We start from the raw sequence: 14,364 nt of genomic DNA on the forward strand, positions 1-14,364 counted from the left end.
TGTATTATTCAGACAAACATCTTAAGTGAAGAAAGAGTAGGACATTATACAAAAAGGAGGGTTTATTGTACAACTACACTGGGTCACACAAGCATACCGTCACATGCGTACTCTTGTATGAGCCTGTGTGCGCGCACACACACACTCAGAAAGTACAGACCCAAAGCTGACTGGGCAGTTTGATGTGAGTGGCTGGGTTTGCCGCTGTGCTGGGGGCTTTGAGCTTCGCTGACAGAGTTCATTCCTGTTGATGGAGACAATGGTCGAGGCTTTAGGAGAAGAGAATGGGACTGAGGACACTCCGTTACCACTGCGCCTGTGTTTTGTGCCCTGAGGTGAGGAGTCCCTCTCTGAGAACTGGGGGTTGGAGAAGGGGGGAGTGTGTGCCTTTTTCTGCCTCTCTATGGACACCGCCCATGCTGTGTGCATCCACTGGACCTTTTTCAACCCGGAGTATGTTCAATGAACTTGCATTTTGAGTGTTACCCAGCCAGCTGGGTAACAGCGGAGATACTGCATGCAGCTGCCAGAATATCCATCTTCACAAAGCGGGTGTCCATGCGGTTGCCTGTCACTCACAGATCATGCTAGGCATCTTTGCACAGCGGATGGACGCCAATGTCGGAGGTCTGAAAGAGGCCCTGTTGCCAGCCCCATTGTATTACACCCTGGTACAGCAATCCTCCAGGCAAACACTAAACTTGCTAGCCACAATGGGGCCCATTGATTGGTCCCCTGCAGTGTGTTGGGAGAGCTGGGGGCCAAAAGAATGGCAGCCTTGTCCCTCCAGACTGCACTCTGTCCCTCCAACCTGCACAGAGCAGGATCTATTCCCGTGCACTGCTAAACACAGCCGGGGAAAAATTTCGACTTAGTACAGCTGCGTTTTTTTCCTGGTAACACAGTAACTTTATGCAAACAAAAGGTATATTATTCCCTGCCTACCATGCGTTTCATTCTGTAAAACACAGAAACTAAGCTTCTTCCATAACCAAGCTAACTAATGTCTGTTACGCTGACAGTGTCAGCCCATCCCACTTACTACGGTAACCCTAACTAACAAGCGAAGCAGATTCAAAACAAACATTTAGAAATAAATGGTATAACACGTAAAATGTTATATGTTAAAACGATATTTTGTTATTCATTAAAATTCTTTAAATATTTATTTTATATAATCACTTTATTACGTAAACCATATGAACAAACAGCGTTTACAACATAAACACCCTTACATTTACTCACTTAGCAGACACTTTTCTCCAACACGACTTCCAATGAACTCTATTTAGTGTTACCAGCCCACACACCTTATTCACCAAGATAACTTACAGTGCTACATACACTACTTACACTGAGTCACTCATCCATACATCAGTGAAACACACTCTCTTTGTTACTCACACACCATGAGGGAACCTGGACAGCATGTCTTTGGACTGTGGAAGGAAACCAGAGCACCCGGAAGAACATGCAAACTCCACACAGACTGAGTGGGGATCGAACCCACGTCCTCTTGCACCACCCAGCCGCTGTGAGACAGCAGCGCTACTCACTGTGCCGCCATGCTGCCCACTATTGCAAAAAGTCTTTCTCTAGTGGTTTGTGCTTCAGATTTTGGTTCATCTGAACTTTAGGTGACATTTTTTTGTCTGGGAATCCATTATTCCACCCCCATAAGAAGTAATGATAATTTCACCCTGCAATAATGGGAATTTGCCTAATGGGGTGATTTCAGGGAACAAGTTAACCTTGTGAAGTGAGGCACGGGTGTACTAGTAAAAGCGATGTGGTAGCAATATGGAGCAATTACAGGACACTTCCCCGGCACTCAGAGTCTTGTTGCCCATCCTTTTCCTTGTCTTACTGAGTCTCTGTGGGCTAAACATCTGTAAAACATGTGCTCCCAGTTCTCATCATCCTTGTTTACAACATGAAGATGAATGAGAACAGTGTTCACTATTGATGTCTACAGAGGGGACGCCACTGAAAAAATTCCCCCTAATCTGATGCCCAACAGACTCAAAGACAGCTGGGGGTCTCTTTAGTTTAATCTCCCCTTTAATCTCTTTTACGCTGTGCTAGCCTTTCTGCCATCTGATAGGCCGTTGTCGGCAGTAACCACCTTGAGGCTGGCGTGCAGGGCTGACTCTGGTGGGTACACGATGAAGTGACGCAGAGTGAAGCCAAATCCTTGCGAGTTCTTGCGCAGGACCACCGTGCGTGGACCCTTCCAGACCACTCCCTCGCCTGACACCGGCCGCGAGTTCTCATTGGCCGATGAAATCCCATCTCTTCGCCCTTTAGCCTGCAACACAGAGAAAAACATATGAGAAAAGGTCTTAGGAATACACCAACATTGCCTGCATGGGTTACATCAGAGACAGGAAACACACTTTTTGCATACAACACGTTGTGTATATGAGGGACTTGTATTCAACCCAGTTTAGGAGTTTTTCTCCAGGTGTCCACCAGACTTTGCATTCAGCCTCACACTCATGTTTCTCCAGTAGACATCCTACCACATTGACCTCTTACTTTACACACTGCCTGTCATGACACATGGCTCAGAGAGGGACATGGACAGTAACCAAGGCTGACAGAGAACATCCTTGCTGGTCAGACAAAGTGGGTTTTGCGCCGAGCTTCTGGTTGTAGCTGGCAGAAAGCAAAAGTCAGAGCTGACCAAGGGTTTGAGGCCCCAGCCTACGCTTCGAGAATGGCTCAGCTGGTCCAGTGCTTCAGGACTCCCCACACTTTCTATTTTGTAGGTCCTCCTGAAAATGACAAAGAACTGCAGCAAGAACAGTGAACTCACCCTAACCAGCAAAACCTTAGTAGGACCCTAGTATTTGTGAGTCACTTCCCATCACTTTCAGGAATGTCCAGAGTAACTATTTTAAACACTGAACAATGGGCATCGCTGACCAACACAAAACAATGAAGGGCTAAAAATGAACAGGGGGCCAGGTAAGAAACAACAGGAAGACGAGGCGCTGAAGTAGCACGGCCAACGCCAAACATTCCAGTCTGAAAGGAGGGCAGAGGGAACACCTGAGGAGCCCTAGGATGTCATGAACAAGGTCATCAAGTTCTTCCTGAGGGGGCCAGCATGGGCAGCCTTGCTGCATGGAGTTGTTCTCACACTCAGTACACTTATTCTCAATCTAAGGCAACTCACCACACCATTATTAACATTTACATTTATTCATTTAGTAGACGCTTTTCTCCAAAGCGACATCCATCTCAGAGAAAATACAATTTGTGCATTACATTACATTATTGCTCAGAAGCTTGAGTGGTTCTGTCAGCCGGATGATCAGTTGCCTTTATAATTACACTTTGGCAGATGCTCTTCTCCAAAGCAACATAAAACAACTCAGAGTAAACCAAAGTGTATCCCATATGAGAGGAAATTGATTCTACATATGCACAATTTGTTTGTGATTGATACTGTGCATATATTCCAGTAGCTGTGTACACAATATGACACACAAATTGGCAAATGGGTAGAGTTTTGAGACCCTTCAGCAGTTCTGAGGGACTTCATTCCACCACATTAGTGCCGAGACAGAACTGACAGGCTTCACGTTGATCACCCTGTGAGGGGGTGGCTCAAGTTGCATGAATGAGTGACAAGGCTGTTTAATAAAATGCAGGTATTGTGCACGTTCAGAAAGTTCAGAGCTGATGACATACAGTAGATTAGTGTATTAGAGCAGAAGTTGACAGCTTATGCCGACCTCTACAGCATTCATTTCTCTCACTCTTTGAGAATTCTTCTATGTGGGAAGAATCAATACAGATTGGCAGCACTCCTCAGCTTCAACCCTTAACCTGACTCTTTAACCTCAACTTTAGGGCTGAAGAGTTTGCATTTTTGCTTGTCTCCATCAGAGTGTGATGGACAGTCAGAGTACACAATATACAGTGACAGACTGTTAAAGCCCTACAGTCTCAAAGGAGACTCTCCTCTTAGTGGATTTTGACTCGACTCTTCTTGCAAAGAGCAAAACATGCTGTGAAACGAAAAAGCTGGGTGATGTCATGCTTGAATTTACCATTCTCTCTGTCTCTGACACACACACACACACACACACACACACACACACACACACACACACACAGTACTAGAGATTCCACCTAGCAGCCAAGTACATTACCTGATACCCCTGGGCGACACCTCACCCACCTCTCTGACTGCAAACCCTGTAGCACCTAACCAAACAAGTGTGCGTGTTTTTTTCAGGGGGGTATCACAGGAGTCGACAGGACAAAAAAAAAAAAAAAAAAATGTTTCTTGACATCTGGATGCTGGAAAGTGTGGGGAGAAGCTGTGATGTAGAGATGAACACAGAATTTGACAAAGTGGAAAGACCTGCACACCTCATCTACCATATGAAGAGCTGGATGCTAGGGAAGGCAACGTGGCTGTTAGTGACCTCACTGTTACTTGTCTGTATAGGTAAACAACCGTTGCCTCACAGCAGCAGATTCAAGATTTCTGGTTTATCTACCTTCACACATAGTTTCAGGATTATGCAGTCAGGGAAAGTGAGATTGTTTGCCCCAGCTACAGTTTGTGTTGTTGTGCCTCCTTCATTATACTGGTGATGAAGAGAAGGTGAAGACATGAGAAAGGTGCACAGACTAAATTCATGTTCAGGTCACTCAGCTGTCAGCAGCAGGTACATCTGGCACAGGGGATCCCACCCGCACCCCCCCCAACACTCCTGCTTCCTCAAAGTCCAAGCTCTCGTCCCACAGCTTACCCCATCATTAGCTAACCGTACAGGCTGAGGCGGACAACAACAGGAAGTGGCAGGAAGTGTGGTGCTGGGCTGGGGGGGCGGGGGGGCACTGCCAATTCAGGGAATACCATGCCTCTAAAAATAGCTGTGGCTGATGGGAGGGGGCTTTATCCAGTCTCACTCATACTTCCCCCTTTCTGACAATGTGGTGCCTTGGCTCTTCCCTCTGCCTGTCACCACCGCAGTGACCCCCACTGCTTCCCCTCCCTCCGCCTCCACTGCCAGCCAACACAAACCAGCATTCTGGCACAAACAGGCATCCCAGGGATTCCTGCTAGTACAGTGGCCTCCCTCAGTTCACTTCCCTCTCTGCTGCATATCATACTGCTATGCCATGGACAACACAGGGCACAGCCTTGCAGGCCTTGGGCCCTGGGTACAGATCCCTGCTTCTAGACCTCAGGAAGAAAGTGAGACGTGCCATAAGTGAGCACGAGAGACTCCCAGCAAAGGCGAGCAAATTCCAGAGACAGAGTATTTGGCTCCAGACATGTTGAGACGCATGTCGAAAGTAATTGGAGGACGGATAAGGAGGGAGCGGTGAGGACCTGGAGGAGGAGGAGGACAAGGATGGGGGGGGTTGGGGGGTTGAGGGCTCAGCCCGGGACAAGCTCCAACAGGACAGTTTCGACCACAGGGCCCCTCCCGGAATGGAGGCTGGGAACCCTGTCATTACTTCCCACATACGGAGACAGGCTCTCTCCAAGGGCCCAGCCTCACGGCCCCTCCTGTCTGCCTGCTCCATAGTTCATGTCCCTGTCCTCTTCTGACCCTCACTTGTTCCTTCTGACATCTCTTCCTGGTTGTGCTTCACCTGTACCAAACGTTAGCACTGTGATCTTATAGTCCTCAAGACTGCACTAAAAAAACAGCAGAGCAGTGTACACACAGAACGGCATCTCTCATTCTCCTCCTCTAACTCAGTTTCTATTAATGAATTCAGATGACTGCAATTTATAAAATGAGTCAAGTCTTCGAAGTTTAGTACATGATAAATAAAAAAAGTAACACACATCACCCTGAACTGGGCACTGCTACAAGATAAACAGATATACTCAATCCACTCAGCTATTCACTGAATGAACATTAAGAAAGCAGTATTTCAGTCAAAATTGGCCAGCGGGTGTTCTCTTAGACTCGTAGCTTTACACGCAAAGCATCCAGGTTCGAATTCCACTCCTTCTGTAGCACTCTTGAGCAGTTGGGCTATTGGTCCACGTGACCGCCAGTGTCTGCTAGGACAATGACTCGGTGGCTGTCCACCTGTCAGCCAGCAGGACGTTTATCCTAGCCTCACCGCTCAGCAAAGCGTGGCTACTCTCTGCAAACAGACAGCAGTCAAGGTGGCTTTAGAGAACACAAATTTTAAACCCCTGTAAGGGATTCCCGAAACACGAATTACCCCATCGTGTCACACCTGATACCAAATAATACCAGAAGAGATCACCCAGACGGCAGCTGCCATTCCTGGGCCCGTCCTGAGCAGTACCAAGACACCTGCAGAGCAGGCTTCACGAGCCTTCCTGGCACGTCCACCATCAGCCAGGAATACAAATTGTTCAACAAACAGGATTTTCCACTTCAGTCCATCGACCGGTAAAAAAAAAAACCTGCTGGCCGGGGGGGTGTAGGGAAATACCTTAGTGTGTAAAAGGGTTCAGGACTGGTTTCTCCCTCCAGTTCCCTTCAACCACTGCAATTCTGAGTACAGTCCTGTGTAAACAAGCATGCATTGTCTCACACACACAATTTACTAAGCAGACTCTCTTACCCAAAAGAATTTATAGACCTATGAAAGGCAGAACTCCTAATTCACTCTTTGAAGGCCAGCGTGTCTGTGCGCAGAGCCCTTCTCTTGCAGTGCTCGAGTCCAATGATAAAAAAAAAACCTGGCAACCCTGAGCACACAGTGGCCCCGGAGGGAATCACACAAACCAAGCTCCGGTGGTGTAGGAAAAGACACAGTAGCTGCTCACACACAATGAACCCTTCACACTTCTTCTGCGAATTGAGCCCCCAAAAAGAGACACTTCTGTAAAGAGATTCACACACGGAGGTATGCAGCACGACCAGCCAGAGAAGTGCATGATGGAAATGAAGTCCTGCAGAAGGGACTTCCCTGCAGCATGTTGCACACACTGCACACATGCCTTGATTCTACCCAGAATTCCTCCAGGCATTTCGCTACTGACTGGCAGCCGATGAGCACCAAGGTGAGAAATTCCCCCAAAAGCAGGGGACCTCCCCAAATAGACACAGCAATTCCACATGGGCCCCTGAACTTAGAGCACAGCCCCCTCCATACCCTCCCATGGAATCAGCACCCAGTTGGCAAAGGTTTCAGACAGAGTAACTGGAGAATAACGCACGCTCCCTGAACCCCAGCTATAGCGTTATGCTCTTCCACCTCTGGCCATCTGGTGGTCCCACTTACAAGAGATTCTAGGTTTTGGCTCTGACGTGGTGGAATTTGCTCCCTCTTTCTCTCAGAACTGCTGAATCCATCCCAGCATTCTAAAGGCAACTCTTTGGTTTCACTTCTTTCCTGATCTCCTCATTGCTCTGTGAGCCTGTAATTAATTATTGGTCACAATTTCAATTCCACATGAAGCTACTTCGGTAATATGCATTGGCAAAAATGGTGGTATTGGAAATTGTGTGTCTGGTTTGGCTGTTACAAAATGCACTTTAATTTAGTCTGAGTTTTATGTCACTTTGGAGAATAGGGTCTGCTCAATGAATAAATGTAGAGCACAACATTTCTAGCCACGAGTGCTTCTCTGTATCATCCCTCTGTAATATCACATTACAGTTGCAGTTCTTGTCATATCGCTGTCTCCTATCGCATCTCTGCTTGTGTTGACTAGCTCCGTTCTCAGTATGATAAGTGGGTCACTGTTTTCATTACTGAGCCTGGCACATGAGCATTGTGTAACAAGCTTATGCCAGTTCCACGGCTGTTCTCAGAGCGAAACGCTCCCAGAAGCTGCTGTCTCCCATGGGCTGTGTAGCAGTGATTCCTCCCCACCCAACACATATCCACCTGGCTGTGACCCTCATCACAACATTCCCAGTGCCGCCGTGGTACTGGAAGCTCTGCCATGCTTACATTTCTCGATTTCCGCCAGTAAACTGCTCTGAGAGGGTACTTATGTAAAAAGTGATACACAGATGAAAAACCAAACAAACCAAAGTACTTTTTTTAGAAATTACTTTGCACAGTCTTGCACAGATGATTTACAGTCCTCATGGCATTAAAACGATTAGTAGTGTTTAAATCTAATTTTCTACTGAGATTTACTAGGAATAAACTGAAGTTAAAAAAATTGCTTCCCATTAATAAGAACCTTGCATAGCCTATGGTACTTATTTTTTTTAAGCTTCATGGAGTATTAGTGCTCTGTGTACCCCCTCACGCTGGGTTGGTGTGATGGAGAAGTGTGCTTACCCTGGGCTGGCGACAGTGCTCCTGTTGCCCTTCCTGGGGCCCCACACACAGCTTTTGAGGGGTCAAGCAAGGCTGAGACGGCACAGAGGCAGCTGCACTCCGCAGCACTGCCAGCCAGATGCAACGGGGTTCAGGGGAGCTGCAGTCTACCCCCACCGGACTATCAAAGTGCCACTCTGAGGCGGGAGCCAGGATGTCCATGGGGGACTGGCCCACAGCCCACATGCCCAGCAACTGAGTGGATCAGACAACTGGACACGTTCTCAAGTCACGGATGTCCACCTGCTTTCTTGCCCTATGGTTGGTGCAAGCCAAATCTCAATCTCATCAATCGATAAGAAGGCCGCTCCCCAAGCAGGCAAATGGGTCGGTGGCAGAGAACAATGGACCTTCCGTATTTGTTTTGCTCCTTCCCACACCTTCCTCTGGGTCCGACTGTTCCAGTGCCCCTACTTTTATTCCCACATCTTGATCCTGGAGCTCCTCAGCCTCCAGTGGTCTGCATGAGGCGGTTTTCTAGGTTAGAAGACCACGATGAGAGCCAGTCCACATCTCCTCCACACTGCCATCCTCATTCTCAGCTTGAAGGGGCCTTGTAACACAAAAAAGAGGGAGATTTCCCTGTCCTTTCAGACAAATGCCTGCTGGTGCCAGGTCAGTGTCTGGCAGGTCTGCGCAGCATCCTAGTGGAGTATTGTGCCAGCAGTACGGGTCCAGGGCTAGGGGGTCTTTTATCCGCTCACAAACAGGAGGGCCATTGTACGGGCCTTCATCTCTGCCTCCTACCCTCTTCGTTCCCCTCTCTTTCTCCTTTCCTCTTCCTCTTCCCCTCTCCAGCCCCTCCGGGCTGCTGGAAGTGCAGCAAGCCGCCGTCCTCTCACCAGCTCATCTCTATCTCATTCCCTCTCTCTCCGACCTCTTCTTAAGCTTCAGATTTGCCGGTCATGGTGTGTACCCACACAGCGAAGACCTCAGCAAAAGCACCCCACAGAGTGTGGGAAGCCAAAAGTTTTTTGGAAGGAAAAAAATAAAACACTGGAAAAAAATTAAAATCAGAGAGAGGCAAACAAACCCAAGTGAGGACCACCCATCACCCTGACACCTGTGAGCTGGAGAAGAGTGAGGACAAAGAGAAGGTGCAGGGATACACCAACACTGGCCCAAGCCTCCGGCAAACAACCAGCCCTCCGGGAGGAGGAAAAGGGTCAGGTTTCAAAAATCAGGGAGGGTAAAAAGAAAGTACAAATGCCCTGTTTCCCTCAGTCTTCTCTTTTTTCTCCCTCCCTCCCTTACTCACTCCCTCCCTGTCCCTCTCCCTCAACCGCTCGCGCTCCCTCTCACAGTGGTGTTTCTCTGTCCTCTGCTGCACGGACAGGCTAGAGCTGTCGCAGGGGGGTGCAGACAGGCCAGCGACAGGGAGTGAAAGACAACGGCAGAATCAGCTGGTGTGGGGGGAAAAAAAAAACAGAGACTAGGATCAGCACAGCTACACTGTGAAACCGGGTAAAGTAGGGGAAAATACAGGCATGGAACTATGCACTGATGCTCTGGGACTGATCGTTTATGTGGCCTCAAGAACCCGCCCACCCACACAGAGCACAGCTGCACACACACTCAGCACCAATGAGCATCACAGCACTTGAGCTCTGATTACGACAGCGTGCAGCCGTAGCGTGCCATGTTTCCAAAATTCACCCTCCTCATCTCGCTTCATGGTGGACCAGAGTGGCCAAAGAGCCGTGTTGTGGTCAGCGCACTCGCTCATTTCTCCTGTGTTTCAGCGAACAAAAACCAGATCAAACCAGCGCTGTGCATGCAGTCCACATCTCCATTTATATGTTTCATACGCTATAATTGTGAACACAGCCGTATACACAGGGAACATATGGTACACATTCAAAACTAAATAAAAATTATTTTTAGACACACACTCTGGGCACACATACCATGAGGACAAACCCCGCCCATGAGTAGCGGACTGGTGTCACTGGGGAGTCGCACTCTGCTGTTCGTTTCATCAGGAGCGTGTGAGAAATGAGGAAGATGAAGTAAACACTCCTTTGCTCGCTCATTTACACAGTGCCACATGTTTTCCGTCTCTCTCCCTCACACACACACACACACACACACACACACACACACACACACACACACACACACACAGACACACAACAGAGCTCTCACCAAACATCCAGGACTCCATGGTCTCGGGGAGAGGGCCAGCCAGGTCCGCATGCTGTCCCAGGTGTGTAAGCCACCGAACACAGAACACGTCCCATCACATAGGTGGCGGGTGTGTTTGTGTCTATGCTGGAATTCCTGTGCTCTGAGATCTGGGCACGTAATGGCCGTTATCAATGAGGTCTGACTGGTTTTCACCTGCCACTCCAGCTCCTGTGCAAGTAGGGACATGCATAGGGGAGGCACGCTGTGTTCAGCTCACAGAGGAAGCCATTTCAATGCACAAACCCACACAGACACACACACAAACATGTTAATTCACATGCAGGTACTATAATCTTAAATGTTTCTGCAGTAAGGGGATGCCGAAAGTATATAAGAGGCAGCACAACTTCTGCAGACATGGTGCTGAAAAATATCTGAATGCAGACACTCATATTGTAAAAAGTAGAGGCAATATCTGCGCACAACCCTCACAGACAGACACAAATGCTGGATATATAAATACGTGTGGTGCATAATTACACACAGAAAATGCAAGGGCTCTGTGTTTTACGAAGGCTGTTCCTCAGTCTGTGGTGAAGGCCTGTTTCTCTGTGTGTGTGTGTGTGTGTGTGTGTGTGGCACAGGGTCACTGGTAGCAGGGGACTTGCTCTGACTGCTTGCCAGACTGAACTTCCCCTGGGGGGCAGCCAAGCAGAGGCAAGCGAGACATATGCTCTCTTTAAAGGGGCAGAGTTGGCTGCTGCGCTGCCCTTCCTCGCGAGAGCCAGAGCTCTCTTGCAGGGTAGCGCTAGCAGCGGAGGGTTGTCTAGGGAACCATCACAAGGCAAGCAGCTGGGGATATGTATGTGCAACCAAAAGGTGGTAAGTTCAACGCTTATCTTCAGTGTCCCTATGTGAAGTCCATATACTGCATGTGTAGAAAGTCCAGCTGCAGCAATTCTCAAACTGAACATTATGCAGGTTCGTTAATTTCTGCCATAAGAATGACGACTGTAGCCATGGGGGCAATATGGTGGAGCAGGACCCAGCACAGCACACATTCCACAATTCCCTCAGCGATGTGTGCTGCCTATTTGCTCAGACACATCAACAGGTGTTTCATGTGCAGACACAGAGGCAAACGGGCCTGAGAGACACAAACACAGGAAGGCTACCACAATGCGGAGACCCTCAGTGCTTGGTTGTGGAAAAGGAACAGTGGGTCCATCCCTGGTATCACTGCTCAGATCTGGGACAGGGAGAAGGGAACACCCTGGAAGGGGAGGCATGGCTTTGCCAGGAGAAGCAGGAAACAGAGAAAGGCGACATAGGTATGTCTCTCAAAGCTGGGAGGCTGGAAGCATAATAAATGAGACAAAGAAAGGCCGCAGACACTCCTTGTACCATCCCCTTCAGACAGGAACAAAAGAATTCCTTGTGATGCTCTCGCATTCAAAAAGATGTGGAATCGATGTGCACATGGAGGGTGAAAGGGAGGGCTCAGCAAGGGCTCAGTTACAACTGATACAGGAGACACATGTGGCACCCACGCAACATGGCTTTAATTACTTTGTTGACCTAAAGCTGTGAGCCAGTTGGCTTGTCTGCACCCACATGTAAATATGGACAAACCTGGACCCTCTAGCATTCTGCTGGGGGGTGCACAGAATGCAGGAGGTGGTTCGCTGACTGTCCCAGCAGACCTACCTCTGGTAGCTACATCGAGCCTTTGCCTTCCTGCCAGACATGCCATGTGAGCCATCATGGGCCACAGTTCACATCTTTCACTTCATTCCTAAAATAAATCACCCAAATCAATCTGACAACAAGAAAACAATGCTCTAGAACAGTGGCAGCATCGAATAAGGAGAAGCACTGTAACCACCGCATATGAACATATAGTCTCTGTAGACATAGAACAAGACGGTCTCTCTCCTGCACAGGGAAAGGGGCATTATGGATATAGAGTGGCAAATCAGAACCTAAGAAATGAGGCTGATGTAAAAAGAGCTGCCGAAAGAGCCTTCTGTTGGTTTAATGAACACATGCAGTATGTGGGATTTTCTTTCAAATTTCTTTCAATTTCATTTATCCCAATCTGTGGTGATTTCACTTACTTAAACATGCTACCACGGGGGTGCGGTGGCGCAGTGGGTTGGACCACAGTCCTGCTCTCCAGTGGGTCTGGGATTCGAGTCCCGCTTGGGGTGCCTTGCGACGGACTGGCGTCCCATCCTGGGTGTGTCCCCTCCCCATCCGGCCTTGCGCCCTGTGTTACCGGGTAGGCTCCGTGACCCCGTATGGGACAAGCGGTTCTGAAAATGTGTGTGTGTAAACATGCTACCACGCTTCACTGTTTTCAAAGACAACTTGTTTGTATTATGACCCTCCATGTTTACAGATAAAAATAATGATAAAATACATATACCAAATATTCCCTAATTAATGCCCCCAGGGGCATTACATTTTGGGGGGGGGGGGAGCGGTGTTAAATACAGGTCAAAAATGGGTAAAAATCGGTCTTCAGTATTGGTTCTGTACGGTAACATATATTCCCAAATCACAAGTTTATTAGAGCATGTATGGTAAAAGTCTTATCATTCCTGTGATGCCTGAAGCCTTGAACGACTCATCTGAACCGCAAGTCGTCAAAATTTGCACGTGCTTGCTAGAATTTTCGGCAGGGTTGACGCAGCCAAGGGTAACCGCAAGCCGCCCGCAAAATCGCTAATACTACAATGGATAAGGGGGTGCGGTGGCGCAGTGGGTTAGACCACAGTCCTGCTCTCCGGTGGGTCTGGGGTTCGAGTCCCGCTTGGGGTGCCTTGTGGCGGACTGGCATCCTGTCCTGGGTGTGTCCCCTTCCCCCTCCGGCCTTACGCCCTGTGTTGCCGGGTAGGCTCCGTGACCCCGTATGGGACAAGCGGTTCTGAAAATGTGTGTGTGTGTGTACAATGGATAAAGGAATCCTGGGCATGTATAACACCAGAAATTATACACAAGTCATGTAAGAAGTGCGGTGTTACGTCAGTGCTCGACAGCTCTGAAGACCATTTATTCCTGCAGTCGGACGAAGAACAGGAGGATTCCGAGTTCGAAGGGTTTCCTCAGGACGATGTTGACGTCGGGCAGCAAGTGCTAGAAAACGCGATGGCAGCAAACGAGGTCATTTTGTCGGAACACAGTGATATTGACAGTGGTTCCGAGGACACGTGTTCCGATTATGATACTATAGCCCCAGACACTGAGCTGTATATATACATGATGTATGCGTATTCAGTCAGTTTTGAAGAATGGTGATCAAAAGTTTGATGGACTTTTAAAAAAGTTTTAGAGTTTATATTTGCCTTCACTTATATATGGATATGGATACAATAAAACAGGGTGGAGGCGTTAATAATAAGGGAATATTCGGTAATCAAATTTTTAAATGAAAAATCTCACCATAATGCATACAAATTACGTTTTTTTCTACAGCAACCAAGATTAAAATCTTGTTGAAACTGTAAAATAATGCATAAGTATTGTTTAAAACAACACAAAAATAAATATTAGTGAAATTACAGCATTCAGACACATTTGTCATTGCTGTAGAACTTACTGAAGGTTTAAATAAATGATGCCTAATCAAGAAGTTAAGATTTAACACGAGACAAGTTGATCTTTTGTTTTCATACCTTAAAGATGCCAGACAATTTTCTCATCTGGTGGAGCTGGACCCATTTGTCGAAGCACAGCCAGATCACCTACTACCTCCATTTTTGTCTTCTGTTAAGTACTATTCATAATAATTTTTGGTCCTTAAAGTCCTGCAAAGTTGTTACGGTTATACCCTGAACACCCCTGGCAAATCAATAGAGATAAAGAGAAAGCCCTCTCACCCAAGACCTTGAAGAGTTGTCTATCTCAAACATTCACTGTAAACAAGCACAAATGTAC

At 47.8% G+C, this 14,364-nt stretch overlaps 1 protein-coding gene across 4 annotated transcripts in view; it reads right to left on the minus strand.

The window, feature by feature from the left end:
• LOC108919723 (rho GTPase-activating protein 23-like) overlaps window positions 1–14,364 on the minus strand; it is a 70,533-nt gene that overhangs the window by 27,022 nt on the left and 29,147 nt on the right. For 2 of the 4 annotated variants that reach the window (XM_018727978.2, XM_018727973.2), the window contains exon 2: window positions 2,126–2,308. In XM_018727978.2, coding sequence (XP_018583494.1) covers window positions 2,126–2,308 — 183 coding nt within the window. Of the gene's footprint in view, window positions 1–2,125; window positions 2,309–8,259; window positions 8,556–14,364 lie in introns of those variants that run through there. The other 2 variants (XM_018727959.2, XM_018727967.2) reach the window with 2 other exon arrangements.

This window comes from Scleropages formosus, chromosome 20, assembly GCF_900964775.1.
Source record: "Scleropages formosus chromosome 20, fSclFor1.1, whole genome shotgun sequence".
NCBI classification, from domain to species: Eukaryota; Metazoa; Chordata; class Actinopteri; order Osteoglossiformes; family Osteoglossidae; genus Scleropages; species Scleropages formosus.